Source organism: Podarcis vaucheri (assembly GCF_965113315.1).
Source record: "Podarcis vaucheri genome assembly, chromosome: 1".
NCBI lineage: Eukaryota > Metazoa > Chordata > Lepidosauria > Squamata > Lacertidae > Podarcis > Podarcis vaucheri.
Window position 1 is genome coordinate 45,228,102 of NC_138759.1, and position 15,858 is coordinate 45,243,959.

Below are 15,858 nucleotides of genomic sequence, written 5' to 3' on the forward strand. Positions count from 1 at the left end.
TCTAGCATGTCTACTAGAGTGACTGTGTGACACGTCCAAAGTGTAAGGCTGTGTACACACTAACCGAATTATAGCACAAAAATGAAGTTTTTCTTAATCTATAATCAGTCACGCTTGTCTTCAACATGCTGCTTTTAATCTAGTTTGATTTTAGATTAAAGGGTGGATGTGGTAATTTGACACACATGTGAAATCCTCCCCTTGATGAGGTGATCCATGCCTTTTCCTCCCTGCACATGCCCCAGATGAATAAAGAAGGATGTGGTGATAGTGATCTTGGTATATCTCATAGGGCAGTTGTGGACATACAATCAAATAACTTGCTCTTCTGCAATAAGAACATAACATACAGTCCTCGTATTCAGTGGCGTAGCGTGGGGGGTGCCAGGGGTGCCGGCCGCACCGGGCGCAACATCTGGGGGGGGGGCGCGAGTCCAGAGGGCCCAGCCGCGTCGTGCCCTCGGCCCGCCCCTATTGTCAGAGGCTCAGCGTGGAAGTGCTAACAAAGTTTCAGAGGGGGGAGCGAGTGGGGGGACGCGGGGAGAGGAGGGGGTCCCCGCTTCTCCGGCCGCCTTGCAGAAGCGGCCACCGCCCGGCGGCTCTGCCTTTGCTCGCAGGCCTGCCTGGGGGCTCCCTCGGCTCCAGCGCTGAGCTGGCGGCCCCGATCCCGGGAGCAAAGAGGCGTCGCGGGAGCGGCTAGGCCTGCGCCAGGGCCCTGACCCGACAGCTTCTCCGGCTCCCCAAGCCGAGGACAGCTTCGGCTGTGAAGCTGCGCCTTCCGGGCTGGCCCCTTCTCGGCTGGGCCTCGCCTCTTCAGCTCCCGGTATGTGTGCTCCGTGGTGGTCCCCGCTCCTTCCAGACCCTTCCACCGCCCCCTGCCAAACTGGCTGTAGATACAAGAAGGGCAGCTGGGGTGGGCTACAGAGGACCCTGCCTCCCCTGCGGGGCTCATCTCTGGCAATTGGCTCAAGGAGCCCCCTGAGTTTTGGCACTGTCTCTCCGCGCCCCCCCCCCTCTCCAGGAGCTTTATGGAGCCGCCTGGATCGGGTCTGCTTTGGAGGAGGGGAGCCTTCCTTGACCAGCATGTGGGGCGCCCTTTGCGGCCTTTCCCTCTGGAGAGATAGTCACGCTCCCTCTAGCGCAGTTCCTAATCGCCAGTCACCCTTCTGTGGCGAGGATTCTTCCGAGCCGGGTTCTTCCGGGGCCCTCCGGCTGCTTCTCTTTCGGGCGGCGGCAACCCTCCAGCTAAATACCCCTGGGGGTTTGTGGCAGCCTCGCTTATTGTTCTCGGGACTCTGGTTTTACCTCGCCGCGCAATTAAGCACAATTACAGCGCCTTCACCAGCAGTGGCGTAGCGTGGGGGGTCAGGGGGGGCGGACGCAACATCTGGGGGTTAGGGGGCGCAAATCCACGGGTTGGGCGCAAATCCACGGGTTAGGGGGCGCAAATTACTTGCCTTGCCCCGGGTGCTGACAACCTACGCTACGCCACTGCTCGTATTGCTTAATATGTTGTCTGCCTATCTGGAGCTACCTTCATTAGAAGTAACTCACCATTAGAGGAACAGTCTAGACCAAATGTAATGTTGTCGATTGCAATGTCAGCTTGCGAATTCCAACCCCAAGTGGCCCGGATCTGCAACCGAAAGCTGTTTACCAAAGAAGATGTTTGGAGAAGAAGGCAAAGAGAATATATTAAAATAAACACCTGAATTGATTTTGCAAACAAGAAAGCAGGGCTATCGAACATTGTATGACATTGTATGACAACAAGCAACTTGCAAACAGAAATAACAGAAACACAAACTAGAAATAATCAGTATTACTGAAAAATTAAGCATTTTTCATACATTGCTGCATTCCATATGTCCCAAGCAGAACAATAAAGAAGAAGAGGAGGAGTTTGGATTTGATATCCCGCCTTTCACCCCCTTTAAGGAGTCTCAAAGCGGCTCACAATCTCCTTCCCCTTCCTCCCCCACAACAAACACTCTGTGAGGTGAGTGGGGCTGAGAGACTTCAAAGAAGTGTGACTGGCCCAAGGTCACCCAGCAGCTGCATGTGGAGGAGCGGAGACGCGAACCCGGTTCCCCAGATTACGAGACTACCGCTCTTAACCACGACACCCACTGGCTCCCACTTAGTAAGTAAACCCACTTAGAAAGTAAACTAAGCCTCGGAAAATTTAACTGAATATATTGCTATAAAACTTCACAGAGCCTTGAATTTTCCTACCCCCAAACTAATAGTCAACAGTTATCAGATCAGTCAAGGAGCCATCCTTGAAAAAGTCTTAGTATTAGCACTCTAACATGTTCACATTTGAAGTAATTCTAATTAACACACAGTTGGGATTCAATAGCTGCTAAAGAGTAACAACAGCAGCAACCGTAGTCTTAACACATGTGCCACAGATTCTCTTGCTAATGCATTGAATAAAAACATCATTGCACAATCTGCAAATTCAGGATGGCTAAAAATAGGTTCCATTCCTAAAGGATAAGGCTGAGCAGTTTTTGTTTTTGTTTTAAAGAATTGTAACTAAACATAAATCCATAAGAATATAGCACTCTGGGAGAATATGAAAAGTACATGTCACACCAGGAAATTATCTGCTGGTGATGATGAAATCCAGTGTGATTTATGAGAGAAAATTGTATATTGGGAAGAGCAAGTGCTGTTTAATGTCTTATTCAGCTAGGAAACAGTCTTGTTCCAAACAGATTGGGGAGATCTAAAAATATTCAAATTAGAGTGAAGCTCAGCAAGGCCAACATGCTAGGACTTGTTGTGAAAAAGCAGTCCATAAATAAAATCTGACAAGCCAGAACATCTAACAAGTAATAGATTAAAATGCAAGATCAAGAAGCATATCTTAATGTGATTGAATATATTTATGAAAGGTGCTTTACGATGGGGTTTTAATCTCACGCTTCAATGGTCAACAGGCATTGCTATGGGGGGTGGAGGAGACTAGGATTGGGACCTCCCCCTTTCTTCAATCTCTACAGTTCAGAGATCCTTATAAAATGATCAACATTACAAATACAATACCAAAATAGGAAAAACAGAAACACTGAACTATACAACAGCTGAACCAAAGCAGGGGGCATTTTTACCAAACATTTTCACTCAACATTTTAATTCCCAGAGAAAAAGCACTCTCACTTTGGGGTGATGGGGTAGCATTAAAGGGGGACAAAAGTATGGTGCTGGAAGTCAAGAGGAAGAGGTAACATGTTGCTATTGCCTTGGAATGTACCCCTTCATTGGGAATGAGACCAATGAGAGCCAGTGATAATAATCAGCTGACAGAGAGCATGACTCTGGTTGCCATGGCAGTGGGAGTGCGTTCCTTCCCTCTCTGCTTCAGAGTGAGGACATCTAAGGGTCCTTTCTTTCCTTCATATAGCTACACCTTCTGGATCAATGGTGCCATGCTACACCCCCAAGAAAACAAAGCAAAACATGTCCCTCCAAATAGCTGGCATAATGCTGTGGGGATGAAGATGCTTTTTCAAAAGTGGCACTGCAGAGTAGTAGCAATAGGGAAGACAGTAACACCTCACAGGCACAGAGAAACTCAAAAAACCAATATGGCTTGCGGGGGCACATGCCCTCTCTGCGCTCCAATTCTATTAGGGGGTGAAAAACTGGCATAGCCCTTATATAAAACATTATGTAACTTGCCATATTGTCCTAGTCCAGGCCATTTAATGTCAACTCAGACATACAGGCCTTACAGTGCTTCCAGGAAATGATTAGGTTTGGATTATCTTGGCGCTTCAGGTGAAGAGTGTTTCACAGCCATGCCCTCCTCCAGGAAACACCATTCCATTTCTCCTTCCTCTGGTTTTCATCCTCAACATTCTGTGACCACTGAATGCACACAGTTCTCATTTGGCTGTTTGGGATTCATCCCTCAACACGATACCTCCCAATTATTTTTCTACTTCTGCCAAATTGGGTGCTTCTCCAAGCACCCCGATACCTCCCCTCTTGTGCATAAAAGTAGTGCCATTTGGGCTACAGAGACAACTACACTCAGGCTTGAACTATGGGATGGAGGGAATGGGGGTTGAGTAGATTTCTTCCATAAGGATACTCAGAGATGGGTGGTAGGGATGGGCAGCAGAAGAAGACAGGAATTTTGATCTGGGATGGAGAAGGATTCAGGAACTTTAATCTGAAGCAGGCTTTTACAAGCCTAAAGTTTGTATGCTCAGAATAACTTCACCAGTACGGTCGTACCGCAGAAGTCAAACAGAATCTGTTCCGGAAGTCCGTTCAACTTCCGAAACATTCGACTTCCAAAGTGTGGCTTCTGATTGGCTGCAGGAAGCTTCTGATTGGCTGCAGGAAGCTCCTGCAGCCAATCAGGAGCCGCAGAAGTCCTGTCGGATGGTTGGCTTCCGAAAAAACGTTCAAAAACTGGAACAATCGTTTCTGGTTTTCAATCATTCGGGAGCCAAAACATTCGACTCCCAAGGTGTTTGAGAGCAGAGGTACGACTATATGTCTAGATGTATTATTCTAGTCCAAAGATCTCTAACTTAAAACAGTTCAACCTTTTCTGCTTTGTTGTCCCTTCCCAGAGCAATATGGCCTTCCTCTCCCTCTCTTCCCTCAAAGCCCTACTGAAAACCCACATTTTGGGGGGTAAAGCTATGCAGCACCATCAACCTCACAAAGCCTAAGAGCTTGTCCACACTTCTTCTTGCCCCACTGCTTTCCCCTGGGGAAAACCATTCTTTAGCACTCAATTGGAGCAAACAGCAATCCACAGTTTCCCCACATTGCCCTTTGTTCTGATCTAGCTTTAAACAGTGGGTTTTCCTTTGAAAAGGAACGTGGCAAACCACTCAGACCCATGCTTTCTAGGCACAGCACAAACAGAAGAGTGGACAAGCCCTGAGTATGTGTAACTGAACTGAAGGAACACAGATCCTCTGTTTATCCCCATCTCCATCTTCTTCCTCTCCTTCTGTGGACTTTTGAGTGTTAGATTTTAGATTGCAACCTTTACAGGGCAGGAACCTGTCTTTTCGTTATGACTTTATCAAGTGTCATGCGTACTGATGGTACAATATTATCTATATATCATTTTATGCTCTATTAGTGAGGAATACCACTGATGTTGTGCTTACTAGTTTTGAAGTCTTGGCATTTCCAAGGTTATAAGATACCAGTGATCACTCCAGCTCCCTGTTCTTTCCCACAACAGCAACGTGTCACCAATTCCGTCTCCTTCTTCTTGGACAATGAGTGAGATGGTGCCATTGTAATTGCCAAAAACGTAGGCTGAGAACTGGAGCTAAAGAGGAATTTGATGACAAAATGAAGAGACAGAGAGCAGCTGTCAAGGAGGCTCTTTCTGACACATATTTGAAGATGATGGGCTAGGTTCATATATAATAAAATTCCCAATACACAGTGGTCCTATCGCCACAGATGCATGGAGGAAGTAATGTATAAGCTGGCATGATTACTCAAATTCCTGGCGGTGGGTTAGGAAGTATGAAGAATATGGAATCCCACACTCATGCTGTGTACCCTGGCTGAAGCCACACAGAGGAAGTAAAGGAAAGTATATGTTGAGAGGACTATCTATCTTTCTGAGTTTGAAATTATTATTTTTTAAAATTTCCTACCACATGCAAATTACTCAGGAATTACTCAGGGATTAGCTTACTTTCCCTACCAGGTGTAGCCAAGTATGAAAACCCCTCAAAAACAATGTTTATTTATCAGGTCAGTGGGTGTAGCTGGTTGTCCAGAATGAGGACATCATGGCTTCCATCACAGATGGGGCTCCAGATAGAAGACCAGTCACACCCAGTTTTAATAAAACAAATAATTTTTTAAAAGTAAAAAAGAAAGAAAAGAAAATGGGGTTTGTGTCCTTAAAAGTTCCCTCAAAGTGCAGATTAATTGACGAAGGATAAAGGGAAACATACCTGGGAGGCTCCATTTGCAAGACTGACTGGGAGTCTAGGACTATATTCCCAGGCAACACCATCTGTGTGCTCGCTGTCTACATGCAGATACAAAAAGTGACCTGAAAAATAAATTGCAACTGGATTTCAGTGGCGGATTTGCAGATGTGAAGTGCTTGAATGCTCAGCAAATGAGACCCGGGTTTAATAATAATCTGTATGTGGAGCCAACAGGTTCTGGAATGTCTCAGCCATGCATGATCTACAGTGCACTGAACAGGCAAATTATGTGTCAACCTGAATCTCTGTATGACACTCTGGAGGCCCCTGCACAAGTTCACAAGGCCTAGAGCAGCTCAGGGAAGTTCTCGTGTCATTTAGGCAGTCACCTATACAATGCCTTACTGACTGTCCATGGACTGAACTATTAGTGGGTCAGCACTTGGTGAATTCTGCTTCACAATGATAGGGACAGCAGGATCAAAATGGCCTCTTACCATCTTGTCGGTGAGCAGTGGTTGCGGCCCAACACGGCGCCTCCTCTATCCCCCAGACCCGCAGCACCATTTTATATTGTTTCCTTGTCCCCTCCAGCCACCACAGAGGCTCAAAGGTTCCAGCCTAATCCATCCTTCAAATGAGCCAATCCATGGTGGCCCTGGGAGGACAGGGCATGGCCATCTACTTAGCCTGGCCGACCACTCGGTACAGCATCCAGTCGGAGGATCAAAGAGATGCTAGAGTAATCCACACCTTATTGCATGCCCTACTTTGGGGACAGTGGGTACTTATTTTCATACCCCCAAAAGATTCGTTTAAAACATTATAAGATAAGGAGGGTAGAATCCTAAAGTTTCTTGGCAATATCTGTAAAGAAACAAATACGATGATGCCAGAATAATACAGAAATAACTAAAATAAATAAATTACTCAAATACGTTCTTCTTATTAAAAAAAATGCCGAATGCCAAAATAATTCAAATTATCTTTCGATTGATACAATAGGAAATAGAATAATCTCATCTATCTCGAGTAATCTGCATTATTCAAGCTTTTTTGTTTTTTTAATTGCAGCTTGAGATTTATTTCATGATATTCTGGAGGTTTTAAACCTTAACATTCCACTTCATCTTCTAAAAGAAAATCCATTGTACATCTATCATTGCACAACAAACTTGGTAGCCCCATATCAACCAGTAGGACGGAAAAACAGTCCCAAGAGAAAAGTTGCTATATAGTCAGGGAATGTCTCAGGTATGCAGAATCACAGAATTGTAGGGTTTGTAGGGACTCAAAGGGCCATCTATTCCAACCCCCTGCAAAGAATGCTACTTTGTAATTTTAAAAGTATTGAGTGCAGGGAGACAACCCTTACTCAGTAACCCTGCTGAATGAAGAGGGCTGCAATGTCCACAAGAACAGAACATTTGGTGGGGGGGGGGAGCATCGGTGATAAAAGGAAAGGTGGAAACTGGAGAAGCCAACAGAGAAGGGTGTGTTTAAGGGGTGGGAGTATGTACCTCTTCAAAAAGAAAGGGAAGGAACTTTTCTAGACAGCATGAAGAAAAGAGAAATAAAAGAAGAAAAAGAGAGAGAGAAAGATTTGGGGCAATCTCCATACCTCTCTATCGCCATCACATCTCTACAGCACTTTATTTGGAAGAGTGGGAAGCTCAGTGTGCTCCTCCCAAAATCCTGGCAGTCCCCCACTTGTTGCACACTAATGGTCTTTTATGTGGATCTTGGTCCTTCATTCACACACTTACACTCTCACACACAAAGCTGCTCAAATGTCTTGAAATATTTCTGCCGAAAGCAATGAGCTACTTTACATGTTGTGAAGAACTGGCAACAGAGGAAATGTGATTAATTCACACTTCTCCTCCTGACACTTTGGGGTTTGCAGCTTAAGGGAGATGTGCATGTCTCTCATGGGTTGATGTGCACTCTCTCAAGGCAGGGGCTAAGTGTCCCTCTATTGACACTTCTTTAGAAGAACCTTGTGCTCCGGGCTAAACTGGAAAATGGCAGATATGGAACAAACCTCCAGTAGTGTGTAAGGCAGACGCTCCAAAGGGGTCTTCCTGCATCTTTGAAAAGCCATGAACAGACCATGAAAAATTCACATTGCCACCCAATGTCCAGCCACAGGGACCTTCCTCAAAAGAACAATGTGCCCCCTCCGGTAGATGATCTGCAAGAAAAAGATTGGTGGTAGGAAGGAAAACATAAATCTCAGTAAGAAGAGAAACAGGCTGAGTACCAGTTAATTAACTATGCCTTCTCTTGTTGAGTCTGGTTAGAAAAGAATAGCAAGCATGGAAAACAATTCCACCAAGAGTTATGTAAGCTTTCATGTCATCTCATTCAATGTACAGTGCCATGATTAAGGGGAGGCCCTTAACGACAATGGTACTGTATAAATAATAATTTTTATTATATACCACTGTCTTGCATTAGGCAAGCCCCCCCAGGCAGATTACAACAAAACAAGAATATTAAATACATTTCATGACCACAATAATATAACTTTTAAAAAACCATAGCTGAGTGGTCTTGATTACTATCACTGTGGTAGGGGGAGCCAGCATCAGATCACCTGATCAGGAATCAATAGCCTAATCTCCAGGGTCCTGGCAGGAGAAGCTAGGACCAACTGGATCTGAGCAACCTCATGACATGTTGCTGGGGAGAAATGCTCTGGCACTGGATAAAAGGGCTGTTTTGTGAGGTAGGGAGGCTTTCAGCTACTCTGTGAACTTGTGGTTGCATGATCTGAGGGGACCAAGTCAAGCAACCACTGCTTTAGGGGACCCATAAGACAGGAGTGAGCAAGTGATCTCAAAATATTCATGCAACCAAGCTGGCAAGTAGGAAGCCACGGACAGAAAAGTGGAAGGGAATATTCACCACAAATGGATCCACCTTCTTCTTCGATGGGGCAACTGGTACTGAAATCACAGACCTGAAGTTTGCTGACACAGCCCTCTTGTGGGCACAGGGCGGCAGAACCCTTCTCGTATTGGGAAATATGTGGAACTCCTTTGTCTGAAGGGAAGGAAAAAAACATACTGTACATCTGAGTATCAAAGAACAATGCCTAGATTTAAAACATAATAGCTCCATTATGAGCTCCTTGGTCACAAGAGTATGGAAGAAGATGGTGAGCAATAAACAGAAGAGTGAGTTCTTGAAACCAGCATGAACTGATCAGTTCAGAATTCTTTATTTTATTTTAAATACTGATATCCCATCTTTTGACTACATCAAGATCTCCAAAGATGTATATATCTAGAGGCAGAGTTTATTTTTTACATATAAAAGGGTAGCTTTTATGTTGTGAACTGCCCTGAGATTTGCGGGTATAGGGCGGTATACAAATTTAATCAATAATAATAATAAAACTGTTGCTTGGTTGCTAAAGTAAATCTACAGAAAGGAGTGGGCCTGAATTTTAGGCATGGATTTGCGGGGGTATGGCTCTCTCCCAGACTACTGAAACACCATCAATAAATATATTCATAACAACAGACAGATCTAATATTGATGACAAACAAATACCAGAACATATTAAACTTTTGCCATCCTCTGCACCAAATCTGAACAGGATTGAAATTAGTTTGAGAAGTCATTGAAAAGCTCTGCCAGGAGTAATTAAACTGTGACGACTGGTTCACACATGGAAGCAATCACTTAATGCTGTGGTTCTCAAAGGGTGTGGTGCACCACACTGGTGTTGCAGGAGAGGAGAGCAAGTGTGGCAGAAAGATTCAAGGGCCATCAAAGAAACACTGAGACATTTCAGTGTAGTGTAGTATAGTATCAAAACAATGAGAGACATGCACATATCCCTTAAGCTGCAAACCCCAAAGTGTCAGAAAGCTGCAGAACTTTCTTCCCATTGCTTAAGGGTTGTCCTGTAGCTTTCTGTTTCTCCATTGTAAGTCATGTGGAAGACATTCTTTTGGACAGACAGCAAATTATTTAAGATTCAGAAAATAAGTCAGTCTTAGAAGTCCGGTGTCCAGAAAGCACAGATGTGACCTTTGCAGGCACTGGATTTACCACTGCTTTCCAGGATTAGGTTTTCTTGGGGGCAGTTTGGTTATCAATAGGCAAAATTTATTGCCCTCTTTTTCAAGTCTCCCTTCATCCTGCCACCATATATCTTTGTATTTGCATTATACTCCAATTCAAAGGCATGTTAATAAATTATCCAGTATGGCTTAAATCGTTTTAAGTTTCTTTTCCCTTTGTATATTTTTCACTAATTATTTCTCTGGCCTAAGTATGTTAAAGCACCTGACATGGAAGAAGAATTAATCCCTTACATTATTGATATTAAAAAAAAAAGCAGGAAAGGGGTTTCAGAAGGGCAATAAAAAATCATTTACAAAATATAATGAACAAAAATGCATTTATTATATTCTGAAATTAGTGCAATAAAATCATGCTTGGTGGCCCTATATTTATTGAGTGTGGTGGTTTAAAATTTAAATACTGCTTTGACCCTAAAATGCTGCCTATGAGTGACTTAATATAAGAAGTGCATATGTATCTGCTTAGATATTTATGTAGTAACTGCACCATTATGACATATGGACATTTTTAGTCCAATTTAAAAACTTTTAAAGACAGAACCCAAGTGTATTTTTTTACATAACATTTATTTAAGAAAAAAGTTTGTTTTTAAGGGCTCCTCATGTTCCAAAGATATTTACTCCACTGCTTGCTGTTGAGTCTCATTGCTAGTCCTGGGCTTTTGTGATTATGCAAAGCAAATATCCTGACTTTCCAGAACTGAATGGCAATATAAGACATACCATGAAAGCAATTTCTGAGATGCAAAGAGCCCAGTGCCAAAAGCCCAGAACTCTTTTCTTCACAGCTTGAATACATCAAAGTGATCTCAAAGGGCCTTTCCATTTCTCCAACTGAACCAATGAGCACTTTCCATTTCACCCTGCAAAAATCAAAGGAGTTGTCATGATTAAATAAAGCTTCACATTAATGTGGCATTTTGGAGTGGTCAAAGTAATTCACACCCTTCAGGTGTGAATAGCTATATAACAGTACCCATCAGGCAAGAAGAACTCAAAGCCATCAACAAGTTAAGCTTAGCAGATTTCATAAAAATAACAATGGCTGAGATTTTTCCCAGTGGGAGAAAGAATTGCTACAAATTTAAGGATAACCTAAGCAAGGGGAGGGTTTTCAAATGTCTATCAAGTAACCACACCCACATATATTGATGGCAGGATCTAGACTCAATCTAGAATGAAAGCAGCATGTTGAGCTTCATCATGAATGATTCCAGATTGAGAAAAAAATACTTCTTTTGTGCTATGGATGGAATAGTATACAGTGGTACCTCGCAAGACGAAAGAGTGGTACCACGCAAGACGAAAGAGTTTTTGGTTTTTTGAGTTGTGTCGCAAGACGAATTTCCCAATGGGCTTGCTTCGCAAGATGAAAACGTCTTGCAAGTTTGTTTCCTTTTTCTTAAAACAGTTGCGACTTGACTTCGAGGAGCAACTCGTGCTTCGCAAGACGAAAAATTCGCTAGACGAAAAAACTCGCAGAACGTATTAATTTCATCTTGCGAGGCACCACTGTATATGCAACCCATGGCATATTTGTGATACTGTTCTCAGCTTTAAATCTTGCCCAACCTTTTGCACTTCAAATTATACCGGTTACATATACATATGCATACTTGATCTTTCATTACTTAAATGCCAACACATTTTTTGCTTTTGCACATTGCCCAGCCCACCAGTTCTGATTCATCATTGTATCACTTGTGTCATGGTGTAACACAGTAGCCAGAAACCTGCAGCACTGAGTCACTCCTCATTACCGACACTGCAAATTGTCGCGCAGCATCCAAGCTGCCTTCAAAATTGAATCATGGGTACATTATGTCTGATGTGCAATCACAACACTACATCTAGTCAGCCCTACCAGCATCTAGTAATATCTTTTTCTCCACAATGTAATATGTATAGCATATTACCCAGAATATGAAATTGTGAGCGCAGTGGCGTAGCGTGGGGGGTGCCAAGGGTGCCGGCCGCACCGGGCGCAACATCTGGGGGGGCGCGAGTCCAGAGGGAAGGGACAAGTTCCTTCCTCCGCCGGGCTCCCCGCCGCCACCGCCAGCCTTGCGCCCTAGCGCGCGCGCCCCCCGCTGTCGCTGTGGCTGCGCTCCGCTCACTGCTTGCAGGAGGAGCAGCCGCTGCAGCAGCGCCGACGCCGCCACCGACGCCTGGCCGGGCACGGGCAGCCTCTGCACCCTGCCGCCGCCGCCATCCCCTCGGCCCAGCCACAGGCGGCGGCTGCTTCTGCCTCCATCCTCCTCCGGGCAAGCAGCGTTGTTTGCGCGGCAGCGCCAGCGGCAACTCGCAGGTTAGGGGTTGGGGGGGCGCAAATTACTTGCCTTGCCCCGGGTTAGGGGGCGCAAATTACTTGCATTGCCCCGGGTGCTGACAACTCACGCTACGCCGCTGTGTGAGCGGCAGCTTAGCATATACATAAAAATGTAAGCCTGTCGTCAGGCTCTGCAGTTTGTGCAGCTGCCAATAGGTGGACATCCCAACTGCAGTGTGATGAACACCAGGCAGAGAGGCAGGTGAGCAAGGAAGCAGGGTGGGTATTAGGTGGCCCAAGCAAGCTGTTTCACAGAAGGTGAAGGTGCTTCAGAGTGGTTTATCAAGTTGCTGTGTTAAATGTTTCCTTCCCAGCATTAAATGTGCCCACAGCAAGGTATAATGGAGGGAGGGAAGGAGCTTCACACAGCAGCTTGGCAATCTTCTGTGTGAAGCATTTCCTCCCTCTATTAAACCTTCCTGTAGGCATGTTTAATGTAGGAAGTGCTTCACAGTTGTTTGCTAAGTCATTGTTTGAAGTACCTCACACCAGGGGCAGACCATCCAGTTTTGCCACCTGAGGTGAAACAGGAGCATGTTGCTCCTTACTCCTCGCTGCTGCCATGCCCCACATCTGCTTGTGCCGCAATGCCCTCATCCTTGCCGAACTTAGCAAGGGGGGAGCGTTCAACAATGCTTTGGTGCTTATCTTCAGGGAAGACGAGAGGCAATGCTACGTGCTGGAACGTTCCCAGCGAGAGGGGGCGCTCTGCCAATGACAGAAACAGTGGGAGCAGGTGGGCCATTTCCTTCTGCACTTCCACTGCCTGAGGTAGCCGCTTCATCCTGACTCATGGGCAGGCCAGCTGTCCCTCCTGCCCTCCATTGAACAGCTCACCTGGGTGATTGAATCTTACACTGCTTCCTTGCAGCAGTAGGGGGAAGGCGCTTCACACAGTGGTTTAACAAAATGATGAATCATTGTATTTTAATATTCTGCTGGAAGCCGCCCAGAGTGGCTGGGGAAACCCAGCCAGATGGGCGGGATATAAATAATAAATTATTATTATTATCCTTTAAAGGGGGTTGTGGCTCGGGGTGAGCTGTGGAGGGAGGGGAGATTGGTCAGGTGTGAGGGAAGGCTGGTTGGCAAAGGGGTAGGCGGGGTTGACTAGCAGAGCAGGGGCAGCAGCCCCTAGTGTGTATGTACACACACACACAGAGAGAGAGAGAGAGAGAGAGAGAGAGAGAGAGAGAGCGCCTACCACTATCATGGAGCTCTAATCAGGTATTAAATTATGTAGCTGAATTTTGGGAGGTCCCAAATGGCTTGATCTAACTAAAGCAGCTTTTCCCCTATGCCATAAATAAGGCTCCTTCTAGGCTTGATCCAAACAGGAACTTTGCTGAGCCAATTTAATTTCCTTAATGGAACCCAGAACAAAGCCCTTTGTATACATAGTAGTAGAAGGATTGTTGCAGCAGTAATTCAGATAAACCAGCCTGGCATTACATTTACTATCGATTTTATGTCAGGAGAACACATCTTGTTAAATGGGCTAATACGACTTCACTTCTAAATTAAGACATTTAAGCAGCTATATAAGGCTCAACAGGTTTCTGGGCAACGTGCCTGTAAAAAAAAGAAAAGAGAGAGTCTGGAGCTGTAGACGAAGTTCAAGCAGATGCAAGATAAGGCTGATAGATTAAAGGTGTTGTTGTGCAGGAACATATTGCACACACAAAAACTGAACATATTTCTCAGTGCAACTGAGTCTGAGATGCATTGTGAGACTGCTGCTGGTTTTTCTATTGTCCTTTGCGAGCTGTTTCATAATATCAGGAATCCTGCATGTCTCCTACAGTTTATCAAAAAGTGCAGCACTAGCTAAATCCAGTATCCTGGATGTTCCAAAAGCAACAGCCACTCAGCTCAAAGTCGTTATGAGTTTGAGCAAAACATTTAATAAGAGTATAAGCAGCAGAGGTGGGTTCCTGTCTGAATGAGTTTGTGGGTGGTGGGTCATACCTTCATGGGTCATTCTTACCGCTTTGCAAACCAATGAGTCTGTCCAAAAGTCAGCGAGCTCAATGCAATGCGGGGAGTTTCACTGTCTCCCCCAAGTCATGCAGGAGGGCTGCTTTCCATACCCTAAATTCAGACTGTAAAAAGCAGCCACTAACCTATGTAAGCCCCGCCCCCAATCCCTAGATGAGGAAGGTATCCAAGGAGAGTTATCCTGAATTAATAATAATAATAACAACAACAACAACAATAATAATAATAATAATTATAATTATATGTACCCCAGCTGACTGGGTGGCCCCAGCCACTCTGGACGGCTTCCAGCAAAATATGAAAACACAATAAAACATCATAACCATGTGTAAACATAACCATGCATTTCTCAGAATGCATAATCCAGTCAACTTCCTGACATTCTGTTTTATGAACTGACTTTTTTTCCTTTCTGGGAACCAAAATTCAGATTATAAAACTATCATTCCAACAAAACCTATTTGCATGCATATATTGAAAAGAATCACTACTGAGCCATCCTTGGATATAAAATACTATGGTAGGCCTGGTCCAGGATTATTTAACCCTTTCTTCAGAAATCTGATACAAGTGATGAAGATTTGCTCATGACGTCTGGGGGGGGGGATCGCATTATTTTTAGTGTATTATTTCATGACATAAGAATAATAGAGAAAAGTATCTAATATTTCTGAAGATCTGAGTAGGTTTGACGTTCAGAAACGAGCTTATTTTATTTATCTAACTTGTGTAGCACTTTATATTGGGGGGTTGGATTTGGAAGGATCTGGGCATTTTGGCCTCGTTTCAGTTTCACAATGCCAGGATGAAAAGAACCCAGGCCATCCCCAGAGACTGCTGGTGCTTCACACACACCTGACAGAAACTAAGGGTCCTCAGCTCAAGCAACTGGCTCCATAATTAATCTGATTTCTCCAGTCTAGTTATGCATTAGGCTTCAGAGGATGTATAACTCATTTAATGGAATGTGATATTTGAGATTTAATATACAGGCGTCCACCCTCCCTTTCATGGGAGTTACTTTCCAGGACCCCATGTGCATAAATGAATTCTTGTAAAGTGGGGAGCACCCTCTAAACATCCTTTAAATGTCCTCTCTTCAATCCATACCAAAAATACTGTATCCAAAAGTATCAACAACTAGAATTGAAGCTCTGGAGCTGACTGGAGGATGTGTGGGAAAGCTGCAGCTGATGCGCTACCCCACACATCAGCTGCTAGGCGGGGAGGCTGAGCAGCCTAAACAAAGCCATGCTGCACCTCTGGTCTCTTTGGGGCTTCCTCTGTCCTCACCGACGTCCTTTACGGGCTCCAGGGAGGATCTCCTTGTGAGCCACGAGGATTCTCCAGCTTTCTCCCACTATTTCCAGGTTTGAACCAAATTATTTATTTATTTCTCAGTGCAGCTCATATACATGGCAGTGCATGAGTCAATTGTGCTTAAGTGGGGAATGCCTGTGCTTGTAACAGTTTCCCCCCTACTAACTCATTGCTA

At 44.6% G+C, this 15,858-nt stretch overlaps 1 protein-coding gene across 4 annotated transcripts in view; it reads right to left on the bottom strand.

Annotated features, from left to right (window-relative positions):
* The window catches only part of LTK (leukocyte receptor tyrosine kinase), a 114,480-nt gene that overhangs the window by 38,853 nt on the left and 59,769 nt on the right, over positions 1-15,858 (bottom strand). For all 4 annotated transcript variants that reach the window (XM_082239347.1, XM_082239346.1, XM_082239345.1 and 1 more), the window contains 6 exons: positions 10,760-10,899; positions 8,847-8,984; positions 7,981-8,130; positions 5,958-6,058; positions 5,148-5,314; positions 1,555-1,649 (listed from right to left, as the gene is read on the bottom strand). In XM_082239347.1, coding sequence (XP_082095473.1) covers positions 1,555-1,649; positions 5,148-5,314; positions 5,958-6,058; positions 7,981-8,130; positions 8,847-8,984; positions 10,760-10,899 — 791 coding nt within the window. The remainder of the gene's footprint in view (positions 1-1,554; positions 1,650-5,147; positions 5,315-5,957; positions 6,059-7,980; positions 8,131-8,846; positions 8,985-10,759; positions 10,900-15,858) is intronic.